At 36.4% G+C, this 17,991-nt stretch overlaps 1 protein-coding gene across 1 annotated transcript in view; it reads left to right on the plus strand.

Moving 5' to 3' along the window:
• The first annotated feature begins 2,109 nt into the window (after window positions 1-2,109).
• Window positions 2,110-17,991, plus strand: part of adprh (ADP-ribosylarginine hydrolase) — a 32,337-nt gene continuing 16,455 nt past the window's right edge. Inside the window, exons 1-2 of the mRNA XM_056468924.1 lie at window positions 2,110-2,325; window positions 13,264-13,372. Coding sequence (XP_056324899.1) covers window positions 2,318-2,325; window positions 13,264-13,372 — 117 coding nt within the window. The 5' untranslated portion in view covers window positions 2,110-2,317. The remainder of the gene's footprint in view (window positions 2,326-13,263; window positions 13,373-17,991) is intronic.

Consider the following 17,991-nt stretch of genomic DNA (forward strand, 5'->3'; position numbering starts at 1 on the left):
TGTGATCGTAAGCAGAGCGGACTAGGAACTCATTGCGAGTGTTGAAGCTGGCTTCTGCTGATGAAACTGCCAAGTATCTTCAGTAAACTTTATTTATTTATTTCAATCTCGGACTCCGGCTCTTCATCTGACAGACTGGTCATTCTTTGGGTTAAAACAGTATATAATTTGGAAGTTGGATACACTGCGATTATAAAGGTATGGACATGGTCAGCAACAATACTTGTAGGCTGTGGTGTTGACACGATGCTCAATTGGTACTAATGAGCCCAAGGTGTGCCAAGAAAGTGTACCCTACACCATTACACCACCACCACCAGTCTGAACTGTTGATACAAAGCAGGATGGATCCATGCTTTCATGTTGTTAATGCCAAATTCTGACCCTGTCGCAGCAGAAATCGACCTGACAGTCTTTTTCCAATCTTCTATTGTCCAATTTTCGTGAGCCTGTGCGAAATGTAGCCTCAGTTTCCTGTTCTGAGCAGTCAGGAGTGGCACTCGGTGTGGTCTTCTGCTGCTGTAGCCCATTCGCCTCAAGGTTCAACGTGCGTTCAGAGATGCTCTTCTGCATTCCTCGGTTGTAATGAGTGGTTATTTGAGTTACTGTTGCATTTCTATCAGCTCGAACCAGTCTGGCCATTCTCCTTTGACCTCTGGCATGAACAAGACATTTGCACAATACTGCAGCTTACTGGATAGTTTTTTTTTCTGACCATTCTCAGTAAACCCCAGAGATGGTTGGGCATGAAAATCCCAATAGATTAGCAGTTTCTTAAATACTCAGGCCAGCCTGTCTGGCACCAACCACCATGTCACAGTCAAAGTCACTTAAATCACCTTTCTTCCCCATTTTGATTCTTGGTTTGAACTGCAGCAGATCGTCTTGACCATATCTACATGCCTAAATGCATTGAGTTGCTGCCATGTGATTGGCTGATTAGAAATGTGCGTTAAAGAGCAGTTCGACAGGTGTACCTAATAAAGTGGCCGATGTGTGTATTTTGTCTTATTATGGTAAGTAAAATGTGTATGATATTAGGGGGAAAAATTATTTCATATTCTGTTAATCCTAAATGTAAAGAAGTGCACTTTAAAATTATGAATTATATTTATCCTGCAAAAGAATTTCTAAGGTTGAAATTTAATATTGATGACTCAAATGTATGCTAGTTTAGGACTTTACAGTGCTCAGCATATATAAGTACACCTCTCACAAATCTATCTTTTAAATTAATATTTTTAATCGGAAGCTATACAATATTATATTTGTGCATATACATTAGATTAGTCAGTACTGAAGCCAAATCTGGAGCTTATCTATAACTTACGATAACGGTCCAAAAACTAGTACACCCAAATGTACATTTTATAGAAAAGTATTAAATACAAAATAAAATTAAAAAAAAGTTTAAATTTTGTAGGTTGTAAGTTTTGCAATATTTTGCTTGAATTTAATTGTATTATCTTTCAATTTCTAAATATGTTTGATGGCTAAAATATTATTTTAATAAATATATCTGTTTTGCCTATATTCACAGAGAAATGGATAAAAATATTCATTTTCAAAATGGGGTGTACTCCATTATGCTGAGCACTGTAGATATTGAAACAATTGAACACTTGTTTTCCCAATGTAATTAAGTACAAACATTTCGGGACGAAGTATTAGTTTGGATACAACAGAAAATATCTGTAAGACTTATCTTCTCATAGGAAATAATTAAGTTTGGCTTAATACGTAAGGATAAAAAAAATCTTAAATAATGAATAATTTGTTGATATTATTACAATTTTATATTCATAACTGCATGATTCATAAATGTGTTAACACTAGAAGAATTTGTGATATATTTGAAGACATAAAGAGAGATGAAGTCAAAAAGCAAGATATGTATTATTTCTTTATATTTATATAAATAATATTTATATGTATTTATATATTTTGTTGTATTAATATTAATAAGAATGTAAAGATTATGAATGTATTACAGCGATTTGGCAACGCTAGGTGACCGGGTTAAGATGGCGGCGGCGTTGACGTACCATCCATCCAGCGGGGGAGGCGTCTAGCTTTCATGTGACCAGCTATTGAGATCTGGGAAAAATACGCAGAGCGCATGTCTGATTTTGTAGTAGTTTTTATAGCTCCTAACGCCGTATCGAGAGTGAGCGACTTTAAACAACATTACCCTTGACTGTAATAAACAAACACAACTTGCCAACATTATTTAACGGCAAATAGTCTAAAGTAGGCTAGGGCTTGAAGAGTTTTCCAGTCACTTCTGACTAAACTGAAGTTTTCGACAGATTCTACAATGGACTGGTGAGTCGCATGCACTGCATTTTCAAGTTTGATATGTGGGATTAATATTAGGTGTACGTTGGCCACCTCATACGAAGTATGTACAGAGTATACAAAGTATTTTGCGATAATTGGTCTTTTCGGGAACACGATATTTTAAAAGAAATCAGAAGGCAAACTTGATCAGGTTTGCATTATTCGTTATTATATAATTTTACGTGTATTGTAACATGCATTTGGTTTGGAGTTTTCTTTGGCATTTTGGCCTTCTGCTTTAGAACATCTATTTTTACAGAATGCAAATGCTGAATACACAGACATGTAATAGTCATTTCTCTCTCTCTCTCTCTCTCTCTCTTTCTCTCTCTCTCTCTCTCTCTCTCTCTCTCTCTCGCTCAATTTTCAGTTTTAATTTCAGTTTTCAGTAATTTCTTTATTGGCATTACAAATGTATTGCCAAAGCATTTATAAAGTTTACATTAAAAGTTATATACATATTTTATAAAAACAGTAAATAGTAGTAGTTAAAAAAGATGATATTTATATATAATAAAATAAAATATCAATGGTATATCATATTATTCAATATATCATAATGCTATTCAATATATCAAATTATTATTCAATATATCACATTATCATTCAATATATCATATTTTTAATTATTCAACATATATTATTTATTCAAATCAATAAATAATAATAGATCAGAATAAACTGTACATTTAACAATCAACATTTTAGCTAAAACAGTAATAAAAACAATAATAATCAGTATATTTACAATGATTCAATTATAGTAATTTAGGTGTGTGTGTAAGCACATCACTGATGTTTTCTCATTTTTACTGATGTCTCTCTCTCTCAGTTCAATTTATACTTGCTTTATTAGAATGACAAATTCTACACATGTATTGGCAAAGCATTTATTTACATTGGAACATATGAAAACAAATGACATAGTAGTAGTTATTAAAAAAACTAACAGGATATTTAACAATCAACATTTTAGGATTCATTTATTGCAATTTAGAATTGTGTGTGTAACATATCTAAATTTAACCCCAAAATGTCAAATTTATTTAAATAACATTCTTATTTTTTTCTGCTTCATTTCAGTAAATGAGATAACTTTCTTTTTGCATATGATTTAGTTGGGCTTGCTGTAATTTTATGGATGAGCATGTCAGTGTCCTGATGTTGTCTGCATTTGGTGATCTCTCACATTTTACATTTTCATATTTTAGGTGCTTTATTGGCATGACAATTAACTGTACATTCAGATTGCCAAAGCTGTGTAGCGTCACTACGTACAAACAAGACAGTGCAAAAAGGGCAGTAGTGCAAACAACATGAACATAAAATCTAATACAGAGAAAACAGATATAAAGAAAAATTTTAATAAAAATTGATTAATAAAAATACAAATAGATTAATGGTAATTTATAAAACAGGATAAAGATAATGAAAGTAATAGCAAAAGTAAGTCCACAAAAGTAAGTAAAAAGTTCCAGAAGTTGTGTGCTGGAGACAGTGGAGCGGGTCATTGTTGGTTCCTCAGGTGGTGACAGGAGTGCACAAACTGAGCTGCTAACACACAAAGCAATTGTGATATTTACAATAGAACATATGAAAACAAATGACATAGTAGTATTTCTAGTTATAAAAAAGTAATAATTAACAGTATATATAACAATCACTTTTTTTGGAAAAAACAACAATATTGTTTTATATTGAAATTATGTGTTATTGTATTGACCTTATTCTTCGATGCGGAAGTGCGCTCGTTTTTGCGATTGTTTTAGAACTTCCGACTCCGCTGCCTATGGGAGAAATGACTAGGAATAATAAACGGCAGAAAACGGTCAAACTACTGGCTCTACATGCAAGTGTTTTCATGACTATACAGACAAAGTAGAATAATATAATAAGAAAATGTCAGTTTGCAACATCAAGCAGCAAACCGAGCTGTTTTTAACGTCTAAAAATGAATGGATGTGAATGAGACCGGAAGTCTCGAGCCAAAAAGATTCCAATGGCTGCCCCCGCTCGTACGTGAAGAATAAGGTGAATAACTGAGAATTCAGGGTAAATGCGCTCAAATTTGGGGTAGAATGTTGGTTTGATGTTCTAAAAGAACATGAACATACAGCAGGTGAGGCAAGTGTTGCTCTGTCTTCTTCTCTGCTTTAGTTGGGCTTAATTCTATGGATGAGCATGTTAGTGTCCTAATTCTATTCGCTGTTGGTCTGTTTATCTTTCATTTATATCCATTATTAATAGCCTTTAAGTTTGCCCAGATAGTGAAGCCAGCAGTTAACCTATCCTAAATAAAAAAAAATTCAGTCAATGCAATGACTGCTTTGTCAAATAGGTTGTGCAGAACATACATGATTTTCTTATTTGTGTTTAATTATATGGAATGATAAACTTGGACATGGGCATTGTTCAGAACATAGCCTATTTGTTTAATCTAAGGATATGTTATATTTATTTAATAAAACACATATTTTGTATTTATTTAAATTTAATTTAATTACAACCTGTGTTTTACCATTCGTTTTTGGCTTTAACGAATTATTGAACAGATTATTAATAACCAATTAAAGAACGTTTTACTGAGCTCTGTGAAAATTTTTATATGTAGGCCTACAGTCAAAAATGTAATATTAGAACCATGGCTGCAGCAAGTTGGCAATACTGTGTCTAAAATTAAACTAATTCTCTTATCAGAAAACATTAAACACCTAAGTGCAAAATTGTGTTAGATTTTAGCAAATACAATGTGAAGTACTGTATGCACTGCACTCCTGCGCTGTTTGATTTTGGTACGTTAATCTTATAAACAAAATAACTCAAAGATCATTATTCACACTCATTGAGTAATTTCATAATTTTTTTTTATTTCACATTCTTTGGGAAATATAACCACAGTATTTAGCAAATGCAACCTTATTAAATTATTATTTTTGTGATGATGATCAGATCTGAAGCTGTGCTGTGCTCAACTTAAGGCTGGGCGATTTGGCCTAGAATTAAAATCTCGATTAATTGAACATTTTAACTCTATTACAATTAACAAACAATTATTTTATTTATTTTTTTGCCCTCATCATTCACTTATGAGTTTAGTACAGTAAATTTGATTGCATATTACAAAGTGAGAGATTTTTGAATGAATGGCATTACCTGATTATAAAATTAGAAGGAAACACACTATCTACTAGCTGTTTATTTATTGAACATCATCGATTATTTATTAAACAGCAACGCTGAACAACTGAAATTAAAACACACATTGCCTAAAATGAACAGTCACTTTTCTCTTATAAAAAAGTGAAAGTTATTTATTTTTCACTTTTGGAAACAAAATAAATTATTTTCAATAATTTTTCATATTAAAAGTAGAAAACAAGCAGTATCTCTTCTGAATGAAATAACTCTTGTACATTCTGTAAAAAATATTTTAAACAGCCAATTTTTTGCATCTTCTGTACCCAAATATTTTAATGTAAATAATAATTTTAATGTAATGGAAAATATGCCATATCAAGGCATCTCTGGCACAGCTTCCAATCATCGTCAATGTGCTGTAGTGCAAAGTAAGGCTCAAGAATGGGTCTATCATCCTACTTAACCAGAGATCAGATGTGGCTGCAAAGTGGCCACAGAAGTATAAATCTGCCTCAGCCTTTAAATGCTGATTTATTCCTCTGCGTCGAGTCATTGCTGTGATCCACGACGCTTGCCTTGCCTTTATACTTCTGCATGCTGTTTGTGTTGCTCTGCAATGAAACTTTCAAAACGCTAGCTGGACACATGTTTTTATGTTCCTCTGTGTCGAGTTTCTTGGCAGGGGTTTTGTTTTTTTCTGAATGCTACCTAAATGTACAACAATATACAAGAAGCAAAAACTAGCTAATTTAGAGGCGCAAACCATTGGACATGCACCAACTTTAATAATTAGGTAAACACAAAACAAAATTTCCATATGGAGCTCCTTCACAGGACTCGACACTTATAATAATAATGATAATAATAATAATAATAATAATAATAATAATAATGCATTTTATTTAAAGGCGCCTTTCATGACACTCAAGGTCACCATACAGAACAGCTTGAACAATCAGTTCAAATAAAAACACAATAAAATCAATAAAATACAATACAAACTTTTTTTTAAAAATGTAGTCGGGTTAAAGAGAATAAGCTGTTCTAAACAGATGTGTTTTGAGTTTGGATTTAAATTGTGAAAGAGAGTCTAAATTACTGAGATCAGGAGGAAGTGAATTCCAAAGCTGAGGAGCAGAGTGGCTGAAGGCTCTGTTCCCTATGGTGACAAGGCGGACAGAGGGAACAGTGAGGTGAATGGAAGAAGAAGACCTGAGTGTTCGAGAAGGTGTGGTGATATGAACAAGATTAGCAAGGTATGGAGGAGCAAGATTGTGGATTGCTTTAAAAGTGAGAAGAAGTATTTTATAATTCATTCTGAAAGATATGGGAAGCCAGTGAAGCTGCTGTAGAATGTGACAGATAGAGGGGTTTTTTGAGATAATACGGGCTGCAGCGTTTTGTACCAGTTGTAATTTATGAAGAGTTTTTTTTAGGGAGGCCAAACAGAAGGGAATTACAGTAATCTAAATGGAATGTGACTAAACTATGGACAAAAATGGCAGCTGAATGAGGTGTGAGGGAAGGACGTAAACGATTTATATTTTGAAGGTGGAAATAAGCAGACCGGGTGACATTATTAACATGTGCAGTGAATGAAAGGGTGCTGTCGAAGATGACCCCCAGACTCTTAACCTGAAGGGAGGGGGTGATGACAGAATCATCTGTGGGAATGGAAAAGCTATGGGATTTATTTAAAGGGGATTGTGTACCTATAAGTAGAAGTTCAGTTTTATTGACATTTAATTTCAGGAAGTTTGAGGTGAACCAGGATTTGATGTCTGCAAAGCAGTTAGTAAGGGATGAAGGTGGGAGTTTGTGGTTGGGTTTGGTTGATAGGTAGAGCTGGGTGTCATCTGTGTAGCAATGAAAATGAATTTGGTGTTTACGGAAAATATAACCAAGTGGAAGAAGATAGATGATAAATAGCAGCGGACCCAAAACTGAACCCTGGGGCACACCAGTAGTGACAGGGACTGATGACGAGGTGAAAGGCTTTAATTGAATGAACTGAGTGCGACCTGAGAGGTATGAATGAAACCAGCTGAGAGGTGTGTTACCAATGCCAATTGAAGCGAGCCTGTCCAGAAGAATGTTATGTGAAATTGTGTCGAAAGCAGCACTTAGATCAAGCAGAAGAAGAATGGACAGTGAACCAGAGTCAGCTGCTAGGAGAAGGTCATTAGTGATTTTGAGTAGAGCTGTTTCTGTGCTATGTAGTGGGCGAAAACCAGACTGGAATTGTTCATATAAGTTATTACAGGAAAGATGGGTGTGAAGTTGAGTAGCGACAGTTTTTTCAAGAATTTTGGAGATGAATGGAAGGTTGGAAATAGGACGAAAGTTATTGAGGTTATTGGGATCTAAATCAGGTTTCTTTAAAATTGGAGTAACAGCAGCAACTTTGAGAGAGGAAGGAACAATAACAGTGGTGAGAGAGGAGTGAATTATGTCAGTGATGAGAGGAGAAAGGGAAGGGAGTATGGCCTTTATAAGAGTAGTAGGTAGGGGGTCTAGCCTGCAGGTAGATGGTTTGGATTTAAGAATAAGACTACATATTTCAGTTACTGAGGGTAGAACAAATTCTGAGAATGAATGAGAGGGGGTGAATACGACTTGGTCAGATGGATTCAAAACAGAAGTGGACAGAATTTGCTGATAGATGTGTTCAATTTTTGAAGAGAAAAATGAAGCTTGCTCCAATGAAGCTTACTTGTAAACACTTGCTCCAACAGGCTCGCGGCTCTGTGCATCGCCCACACTCGTCACCACTACCAAACAGACCAATCACAGAGCTTGCGCTACATGGCATCATTTCAAAATAATAACATTTAGTAAATGTAGCTAATAATAATGTAAATTTAATTTTATTAAAATATAAGTATTTTTTTTTTCGTATTTATAATAATAAGATTGAATTCCTTTAACAAAAGAAACGCACATACATTCATACTAGGGGTGTGACAAGATCTCATATGACTAGATGTGCAGTACAGACATGTAAACACCTTAATCAAATTATTACCCTTTTGTAGTACTTTTTGCTACATTTTGCGACAGCATGCACAATTGTCAGGCATTTTACGACAAACACATGAGAATGGTTTCAAGCAAGAGACCACATTTTTTAATGCGAGCAGGAAATGAAGACTATGCTGAAAATTCTCCCACCAGTCCGAACCTCGTACTATCATCCCATACCCCCGAGTTTGTTGTGGGGGGGTGACATGAATGAAAAGTTAATGAGTGAAATGGCAGAGTTGGATTGTTGCTTGAAAATTTGTATCCCCTGTTGTCTGTTTGCATGCATAGTGTGAGAAATTAGCTGCAATTGAACTTGTCACAAAATTAAAAACGAAAAGCCAATATCACATATGGTGCCATGATGAACATGAGCTGTTGTTGCATAAAGCGCTGGAGGAAACTTGCATCGAATGATTTTCCTGGGAGTGCCACACAGCTATATTGACGGCCGGCCAAGTATACTTGGTTTGACACTTTTTTAAAATTTATTTATTACTTATTTACTACTATTATTGTTTTACACTTTTTTTAACATCCGTGAGTGTGAACTATAGAAAATTGTAACTGTTCTGACTGTCAGTAGCTTTGAGAAGAGCCTGGAGACAAACAGAAAAGAAATGTCTTATACTAAAGCCTGACCCAGCTTGGTTTTATGTTTTTTCAGCCTGATTTTCCATACTTTCACTTGGCTCAGCAGTTGACTGTGCGTGCACAGCTGTAACGTATATTTGATACGCTCACCATTGTACTATTATTTATAACAACAGGAGGCGACTCTGAGTAACGCTCATGATGAAACAGTGATTGAGAAGCGGTCAGCTTGTTTCATGCCACAATTTGTCGGTCATGGATATACAGAAACTTTGGCCAATGCTTTTGGCCAATCTCTAAGATTTACCTGTCAGCAGGTGTTCATGGCTCAAAATAGCATAAAAATGATTATGAAATAATGAATTTCTTTTCTTTTTTTAAAATTTCAACAGTTTTTTTACTTTAATCCATCAAAAAGAAAGTTTCATGTAAAAGGTGTTAAATGCTAAACATTTTAGTTTTATTTGTCTGTTATTATTCTGTTATTATATATATTGTGGTGTTTAAGGTTTGTTTCAATCTGACTACCACCACAAGTGTATTTCAAACCTGTGGGAAACGCTGCATTTTCAGACAGTTCAGTCTTAGACAGTTCAGAAATCTCATCAGGTTTTGTTGAAATAAACAGAGTATCATCTGCATAGCAATGAAAGCTAATCCATTGCCTTCTAATATCTCCCAGGAGCAGCATGTATATTGTGAATAGAAAACGGCCTAAAATTGATAATTCACATAATGACTTGACTATTGAAAGTTGTCTATTTATATTTACAAACTCGTAATGGTCAGTTAACTATGACTTATCCCATCGTAAATCCTGTCCACTGACACCTGTACAATTTAAATGATCTGAGCATGAGGATATCATGGTCTGTAGCACAGGTATCAAATTCAGTTCCTGGAAGGCCACAGCTCTGCACAGATAATTATTTACAATCCTTATTAAACACACCTGATCAAACTAATTGAGACCTTTAGGCTTGTTTGAAACCTATAGGTAAAGCTGCGGTTACACTAGAGCTTGAATATGTGAAATTGTGTTGTACGGCACTGCAGGGGGCAGGATTAAACAAGATGATTAAACATAAAAAAAAGCGAGAGATTGGTCCCTATTTTAAATTCCTGTACAGAGAGGTCAGGTTTTTCTCTTCGATTGGTCTCACGCAATAACGTGATGCGATTTCGCAGGTCAGAGTTTACCAAGCTTAAACTTTGCAATGCAGCGAACTGCGAAACTTGATGCACAAGTTTCAGTCTGTCGAATTCGTGTGCTTATGAATGGAAGTCTATGGGACACAGTGGCGTAGCGGACGGGCCCGCAGTGGTCTTCCACAATTTAAAATTTCTGTTTTAAGGTTGGAGCTAACATCTTTTGGCATATGGAGGAGTAGGTAACTAAACCATTCTTGGACCACAGTGAAATTCCATACCATTTTTTTCTTCATTTTTTTCTAATGTACCGATACTGCATGTGTTTGGACTGTGAGGGACATGCAAACTCTACACAGCAATGCCAACTGATGCAGCTCCAGGACGTGATGGATTAGCCTCTGCTGCTGAATGAGTGTATGGGTGTTTCATACAGACTTCTTAATTTTTTTGGTCAAATGTTCCAGGAGTGAACTTCTGAAATTTCTGAACTGTGCTTAGACTCTATATCAGTCATCTCTACTTACCTGTGGCCTCATTCCTGATACACAGTCTAATACCAAATTCACACTCAAATAAGGCACAGAAGTACTTTTGAAAGAGGCATTAGTGTCTTTACACACTACCAGTGCTGTTCATAGATGTATAAATGCATTTACAGAAGAATTACAAATGTATAATTTTGATTTTAAGAAATGTGATGTAAAGACACCTTTACAATATATGATACTGCTTAAGTGTGTGTATCTGAGCATTTTTACATGATGTAAATACTACAAAGTACAGAGCTGTTGTTTTCTCAACTTTCTCAACAAAATTATCAAGGAGGTCCAAAGATCGCTGTCCAGCGCAACCTACACTGAACAAACAAACAAAAAAATAAAATAAACCACAAATTAACATGAGCTGACAGACAACATTTATCAGTTGAGTTTTTGCTAAGAGCTTTAGAAAGCAAAAGTAAAACCTGAATCCCGGACATTTAGGAGATTCAGAAACTACGGTCAGACACCTTTAAGTGTACATCTTTGGGGGTCTGCAGAGCATGTGACTGTCTGTGTGAGTGACAGTTCTCGCACACAGAGAACCAGCAGGAAACGTGCAGTGCCAGAGATTTTCCACTGGTTAATCGATCGCAAATGTTTGGTTTTCTTGGATGGATACAAAAAAGTGTAAAAGGATGATAATAATAGTATTATTCATGTGTCACCCCTAAATATACTTGGGTGACGGTTTATATACCTGCGCAGCCCGTCCAAGTAAAGTCTATATATGGGAAGCACTGGTAATGATTAAAGTAATCGATCTAAATGTATTTATATGTGTTTTTATATTCTGGGTTAGGCATAAGTCTAAAAAACGTTCATCTAATAAAAAATTGTCGGGCCGATAATCCCATAATTTTGAGTAGCCCAAACTGTCTGTCAACAAATGTAGATATGTACCACTGCGTACCTCTGTTCACACAAATTCACCATTTGCATGTGCACGCAGGCCGTGATCATGTGGACATGATTGACAGTGGTAAAAACAAATTACACCATGGCTAAAGTATTTCTTTTAGACATGTGATGTTATGTTTTAAATCTATGTTTAGTCACACAAAGCTTATGTAGATTTTGTTGCTCCAAATGGGCTATATGCACAAAAGTGTTGTTCAGCTACTGAAATCCTCCTGCAAAAGATTAATTTGATTATTTTCAGTTTCATACGGGCATTTTACAACATCGATAATGTAGATTTTAAATTAGTTGAACATCAAAACGTAAGTAAATAGCGCTATTCCACCTAGCCTGCTATACTGAGGTGATGTTGGCTTAATATTCACATTGGTTCATTTTTGAACACTGACAGCCTGTGACGTGCTCCCTATGTATTTTTACCATGCTACTTTTAATATTCGGTCGGAAATACCATGTAAGTATGGCTTAGTTTTCTAACCAAGTTTTCTCTAAGTTTTCTAACTGGCGAATGACATGATCTAGTGCAGTGGTCCTCAACCACCAGGCTGCGGACCGGGACTGGTCCATGGATCAATTGGTACCGGGCCACACAAGAAATCAGTAATTATTTCCATTTTATTTATTATCTGAGTCTGAAAGATCTTTTATTTTGAAAAATCTTTTATTTTGAAAAAGATTGCATTCTTATAGTTACATCTCAGTCACTTGAGTGCCCAAATTTAACTCTCAAGCAGCAAAATGAGTAAGAAACAGACGTCTTTGGAAAGTTTCTTTGCCAAGGGGAAAAGGTCTTGTGAAAGACCCAGGAACTGAAAGGTCATGGATCTGCAACCCATTTGTCAACAAATCAGGTGAATCCACCATGTCTGTGCAAGAAGATCAACTGCTGGAGATCGCAAATGACGGTGACCTTTTAGGGGCCGTTTGCATATTGCGTCTTTTCTAAAGTTTACGCAAGTTTGTTGTTTCCAATGGAGGTGCGCAGCTTGCGCACACATGCGGCGTGACCACTACACCCCCCTCCCCCCACCACGGTCCGCGGTAAATTTGTCAAGCGTTGTCCGGTCCACGGTGATAAAAAGGTTGAGGACCACTGATCTAGTGGGTCTCTGTCATCTTTAATATGCATGCTCGTAATTTCAGGAGGCGTTTTTTTCGGCGGCAGGGAAGGGTTTCTATTTGAAAGATATTTTGCTAACCGGTTAGCATTTAGGCAGATCACTTACTGCACCTTTAAATAATATTTCTCTCCTAGTTCTGAACCTTTATAAAAAATATAATGATGCTGCAATCGTATCATAATCATTCCCACCAACAATTTGATTTCAAATCAAAATAAGAAAAATTGCATTTTCTATTATCCTCTATTATCCACTGCAATACATGGTATTCACCATCCTACATGGTGCAATAAATCATCATGCATAGTTCAGTAAATACATGGTATTTACCATCATTGGTAAACATCATGCGAAAATATAGAGTCTAGAATTTTGCCATTGATGTGATATCTAAATTGTGTTTATAATAATGTTAAAACTAATGAATCTTGTTGCAGTACTGTGGATCATTACACAACAGGCATGCTGCTCAGTGCTGCAGGAGATGCTCTGGGATACAGGAATCAGCTGTGGGAATACAACCAATCTGGCCCTGCCATCCACCAGGTCAGAAAAGCTTTGCATACGTTTTGTATATTTTACTGACTCTTGAAATAAGAGATGAAACCTGCTTTAAATGTTTTTTTTCTGGAAATGTACACTTTTTAAATTGCACAACTTTATCAGGTACTTCAAAAAGCATGCTTTTTTTATTGAAGTCTTCAATTATCACCTTCAACAATGTGGCCTAAAAGATTTTACAAAGTGTGTGCAGTGGTAAAGTGTAAATATTGAACAATCAAAGCAAACTTTAAAGAGCCCATATTATACATGAAATAGGGTCATATTTTGGTTGTAAGGATCTCCAACAACAGTCTAATATGCGTGCAAGGTCAAAAAACACTTTCATAGCCTTATAATCTGCATTTAGTTTTACCTAATTATTCCAGCGTCTCCCATATGAATCGTTCAGCGATTCAATTGTTCCCAAACCCCACCTCAGCGCGAAGCTAATATGCGCTGATTGGACCGATGATAGCCTGCTGCGATTGGTCGACACGGACAAGGCTTCAGCACGAGACACAGTGAAATGCCCAGCTGCTAATCAACAATATAAAAGTAGTCACAGCGCATACACACTTTATAGTGGATTTTGGCTGCCAGTGGGTGAATGTAAATACAGACGATGCACTAGAAAATACAGACGAGTAACTATTTTATTAAGCAAATATTCCAAGAACTGGCGAGGAGATCTCCTAGCCCGTCACAGTCTACCTGCTCTTTTCACACACACACACAGGGCCGGCGCGTCCATAGAGGAGACCTAGGGCGGCAGAATAGAGAGGTCGCGGTGGCGTCGGAGACACCTCCCTCACCACCCGCGTCCTCAGTTAAACACACACAGGTCCTCACTTTACTAGTGGGTCACTTTCGTTTACACTATCGGGTAGAGGGCGGCGTGATCATCCTTTGCCTAGAGCGTTACCCTCCTCAGAGGAGACACACACACACACTACCCTCCTCAGAGGAGACACACACAAATTACACTCCTCCCCGAGGACACGACACACACGCCTAGAGCGCCAGTTCAGCTTGCTGGGTGCAATTTAGACACCTCACCTCGAACCTGAGCTGAATTATTTTGAAACTTGACCATTGCATGTGTGTAGGAAAAGCTGACGATCCGTAAACAAAGCGGCACGCGTCGCGTTTTCAACGTGGCTTTACACGCGATATGAGAATATATAGAGTTAACCTGATACAGTACACGTGGTTACAAGTAACAAAACACAACTAAATACATAATATGCAAGCTAGAGTAAACGAGGCAATAATTTTAATCGCACATACTTACACTTGTGAAATGGAGGAAAAAACTGATTCATGATGCACTGATCCATGTTCTGACAGTCTTTACTGATCCTTCATTTAACAAACCGATGAAGTCTTCTTTGTAAGCATGTAGTTTCCAGAAGCACTCTAACTGCTCAAGGCTAGGCTATATTGCTGAGGTTTCATCTTTGGGTGGACTGTCAATAATATCCATCTGCACAACTTGACTTCATTCGACCGGTGTCTGTGTGTATGTGTGTGTGTGTGACTTTTTTTCTGTTAGTGGGCGGGGCCGCAGGTTTCAAATCTCCCGGGTTTGCGCGCGCAACTACTTGTGTTTCGTAGCCGCGTCATCATGAAACACCTAATGACTCTTTATCAAGACGACTCGTTTGAAGCACTATGAGTCGACTCTTTTATAGATGAATCAACATTTTTAAACACTGTACACTTACAGATTTAAGCCTTAGCTGGATATTTCACTTCACTTAGAGCTGTGTTACACACAACATGGAAGGGCATTTTCAAAAACCCATAACATGGGCTCTTTAAGGTAGAGCAACATCTGTAAATAATAATGATACAGTAAACCTCAAACTCTGTAAAATCAATCATCAATATTCAAATGCACACTGCAACATTACAACACGCTGGAGGAAGGATGACTCCATGGCTGATGTATTTCTTTTAGACAGGTAATGTTATGTTTTAAAAGTATTTTGGTCACGCAAAGCTTAAATAGATGTTGTTATGAATGGGTTATATGCACAGAAGTGTTGTTCAGCCACTGAAATCTTCCAGCGAAAGATTGATGTGAGTATTTTCAGTTTTATAAGGGACATTTTACATAATCGATAATGTAGATTTTTATTTAGTTTATAAACAAAACATAAGTAAATAGTGCTATTTCGCCTAGCCTGCTTTACTGAGCTGGAGTTGCTTTTATATTCACATTGGTTCATTTTTGAACAATGACAACCTGTAATGCGCTCTCTATATTGTTTACCACATTACTTTAAATATTAGGTCTAAAATAGTATGTACTGTAAGTATGGCTTAGTAATAAGTGTAATTCCTGCATGCAGCCGGCCAAGCACTAACTACATTTCTAACTGCCAAATGACATGAACTAGTGGGTTGTCTGCTGTCGTGCGCGGATTCGTGTTTCAGGAGGCGTTGCTTTGAGCGGCAGTGGTGTACATTGTTCTTCAGCAGTGCCAGTACCACCCAGGCTGTTGCATGACAGTGAAGCATAGGGGTGGCTTAGTAATGGTTTGGGCTGCAATATCATAGTATTCCCTAGGCCCAATACTTGTGCTAGATAGGCACGTCACTGCCAAGGACTACTGAACCATTCTGGAAGACCATGCGCCCCCAATGGTTCAAACATTGTATCCTGAAGGCAGTGCTGTGTATCAGGACAATAAAGCACCAATATCCACAGTAAGACAGATGACAGGGTGGTGGTTTAGTGAACATGACAGTGTACATCTCTTATAACCCGCACAGTAACCAGATCCAAATATTATTGAGTCACTTTGGGGTGTTTTGGAGAAACGAGTCAGGCGGTTGTATTGGCCGCAGAAGGAGGTCCTACACCATATTTATTCATTCTTGTGGTCAAAAATCAGGCGTTCAGTTTCCTTGTCCAAATCTTGTAGTTTATTTAAGCTGTGAATATTTCAGCTAAAAATATTTTATACACATTTTCATGCTTAAAGAACCCCTATTATGTTTTTTTTTCTTTAATTACCTTCCATGCAATGTGTAACATAGCACTAAGTGAATGAAAACATCCAGCTGAGTATGAAGGTATTTTTAGTGCAAAACTCCCAAGCAGCTGTAAAAGTGTAATTTGTAGTTGTAAAGAATAGCCACAAATGTGTATCAGAAAATTTGTACTTGCAAAGCAAATTTGCAAATGTGTAGGTATTTTTTGTCTCCAACCTACACAATGCAACTGTGGAGAGGTAAGCATGATCGAACACCCAATGAGGGGGGAGAGCATGCTTTGAGCCCGGCGGCTAATCAGCAGGCCAATCAGAAATAATAAATAACACCTGTTTATTCTAATGATTGGGCCGGAAAGACACCCCTCTTAAGGAGAACAGAAGGAGCAGCCGGGAGAAGAGAGAGCACACACACACACAGAGCTACGCGTGTTGTGCATTGAAAAAATAAAAATATATTACTTGCCTGATATCGCTGACCCTGTTTTCTTGTAATATGGCTAACTTACCCTTATGTGAAGTTCGCTATTCAGTCTTCTCATATAATACGACCCTATAATTTAAACAATTTAATTCATATATTTCTTTTAGAAAAATGGCAGACCAGGGTGCGTCTCAGCAGGTGAGCAAAACCAATGCATTGAGGTAAAGTTGGTTTTATAATTGCACATTCTGACTTTCTCCTTTAAAATATAATTTTGAAAAATATTATTTTCAAATTCTACATAGGGAAATCCTATTAGCAGCTGATGACTATCAAAATACAGCAATGTCCACATTCAATTAAAAAGTGCTAATGTTGTTTTGAAGTCATACTTAAATGCAATTTCAGACCGAATATTTAAAGTACCATGGTAAACAATATAGGGACCATTAAAATGTTTAAATGTGCAAATATAAAACCAGCTTTACCTTAATAACCAATGCTACCATGTTTTATGATTAATTTTACACTCAAAAAAAAATCTGATTTTACTAAATATTTTAGCCAAGAATGCATTGCTAGCTCACCCCAACACTTTCAAAAATAATGATAAATGCAGACAATTAACTATATAAGTAAATCTACATGAATAGTTACCTGACAATATATCTTACTTTCTTAATTCTGTCAAACAATGTAAATGCATACATTATTGAAAGTATTATCCTTTATTGAAAACATTCATCCAATGAGATTTGTGCACCTGCATTGCAGGATTTGAAAAGGTGTAAATGTTGCGTTGTGTAGGTTGGAGACAAAACTTACTCTGCAAGTACAAATTTACTGATACACATTTATTCTTTACAAATACAAATTACACTTTTACAGCTGCTTGGGAGTATTGCACCAAAAATACCTTCATAGCTGAGGTTTAAATCTGAAAGTGCACCATGATTAAAACTATTGATTCTTTAAAGAAATAGTCAACTAAGGTTTAACCTTCATAGCGCTATTCATATATTGCATCTAAAACCACATTGAAAATGCTACTATGCTTCTTTCTTTACCAATTTAAATGCATTTTTGAACTCGCAATCCTCTGCCTTTTGCCTTTGCTATGGCCACCATCAGCTGTTCCTCACACATGCGTGGTCAATTTTTAAAACAATTAAGCTTTTGCCACTCATACATACTCTGTG

Source organism: Danio aesculapii, chromosome 12 (genome assembly GCF_903798145.1).
Source record: "Danio aesculapii chromosome 12, fDanAes4.1, whole genome shotgun sequence".
NCBI lineage: Eukaryota > Metazoa > Chordata > Actinopteri > Cypriniformes > Danionidae > Danio > Danio aesculapii.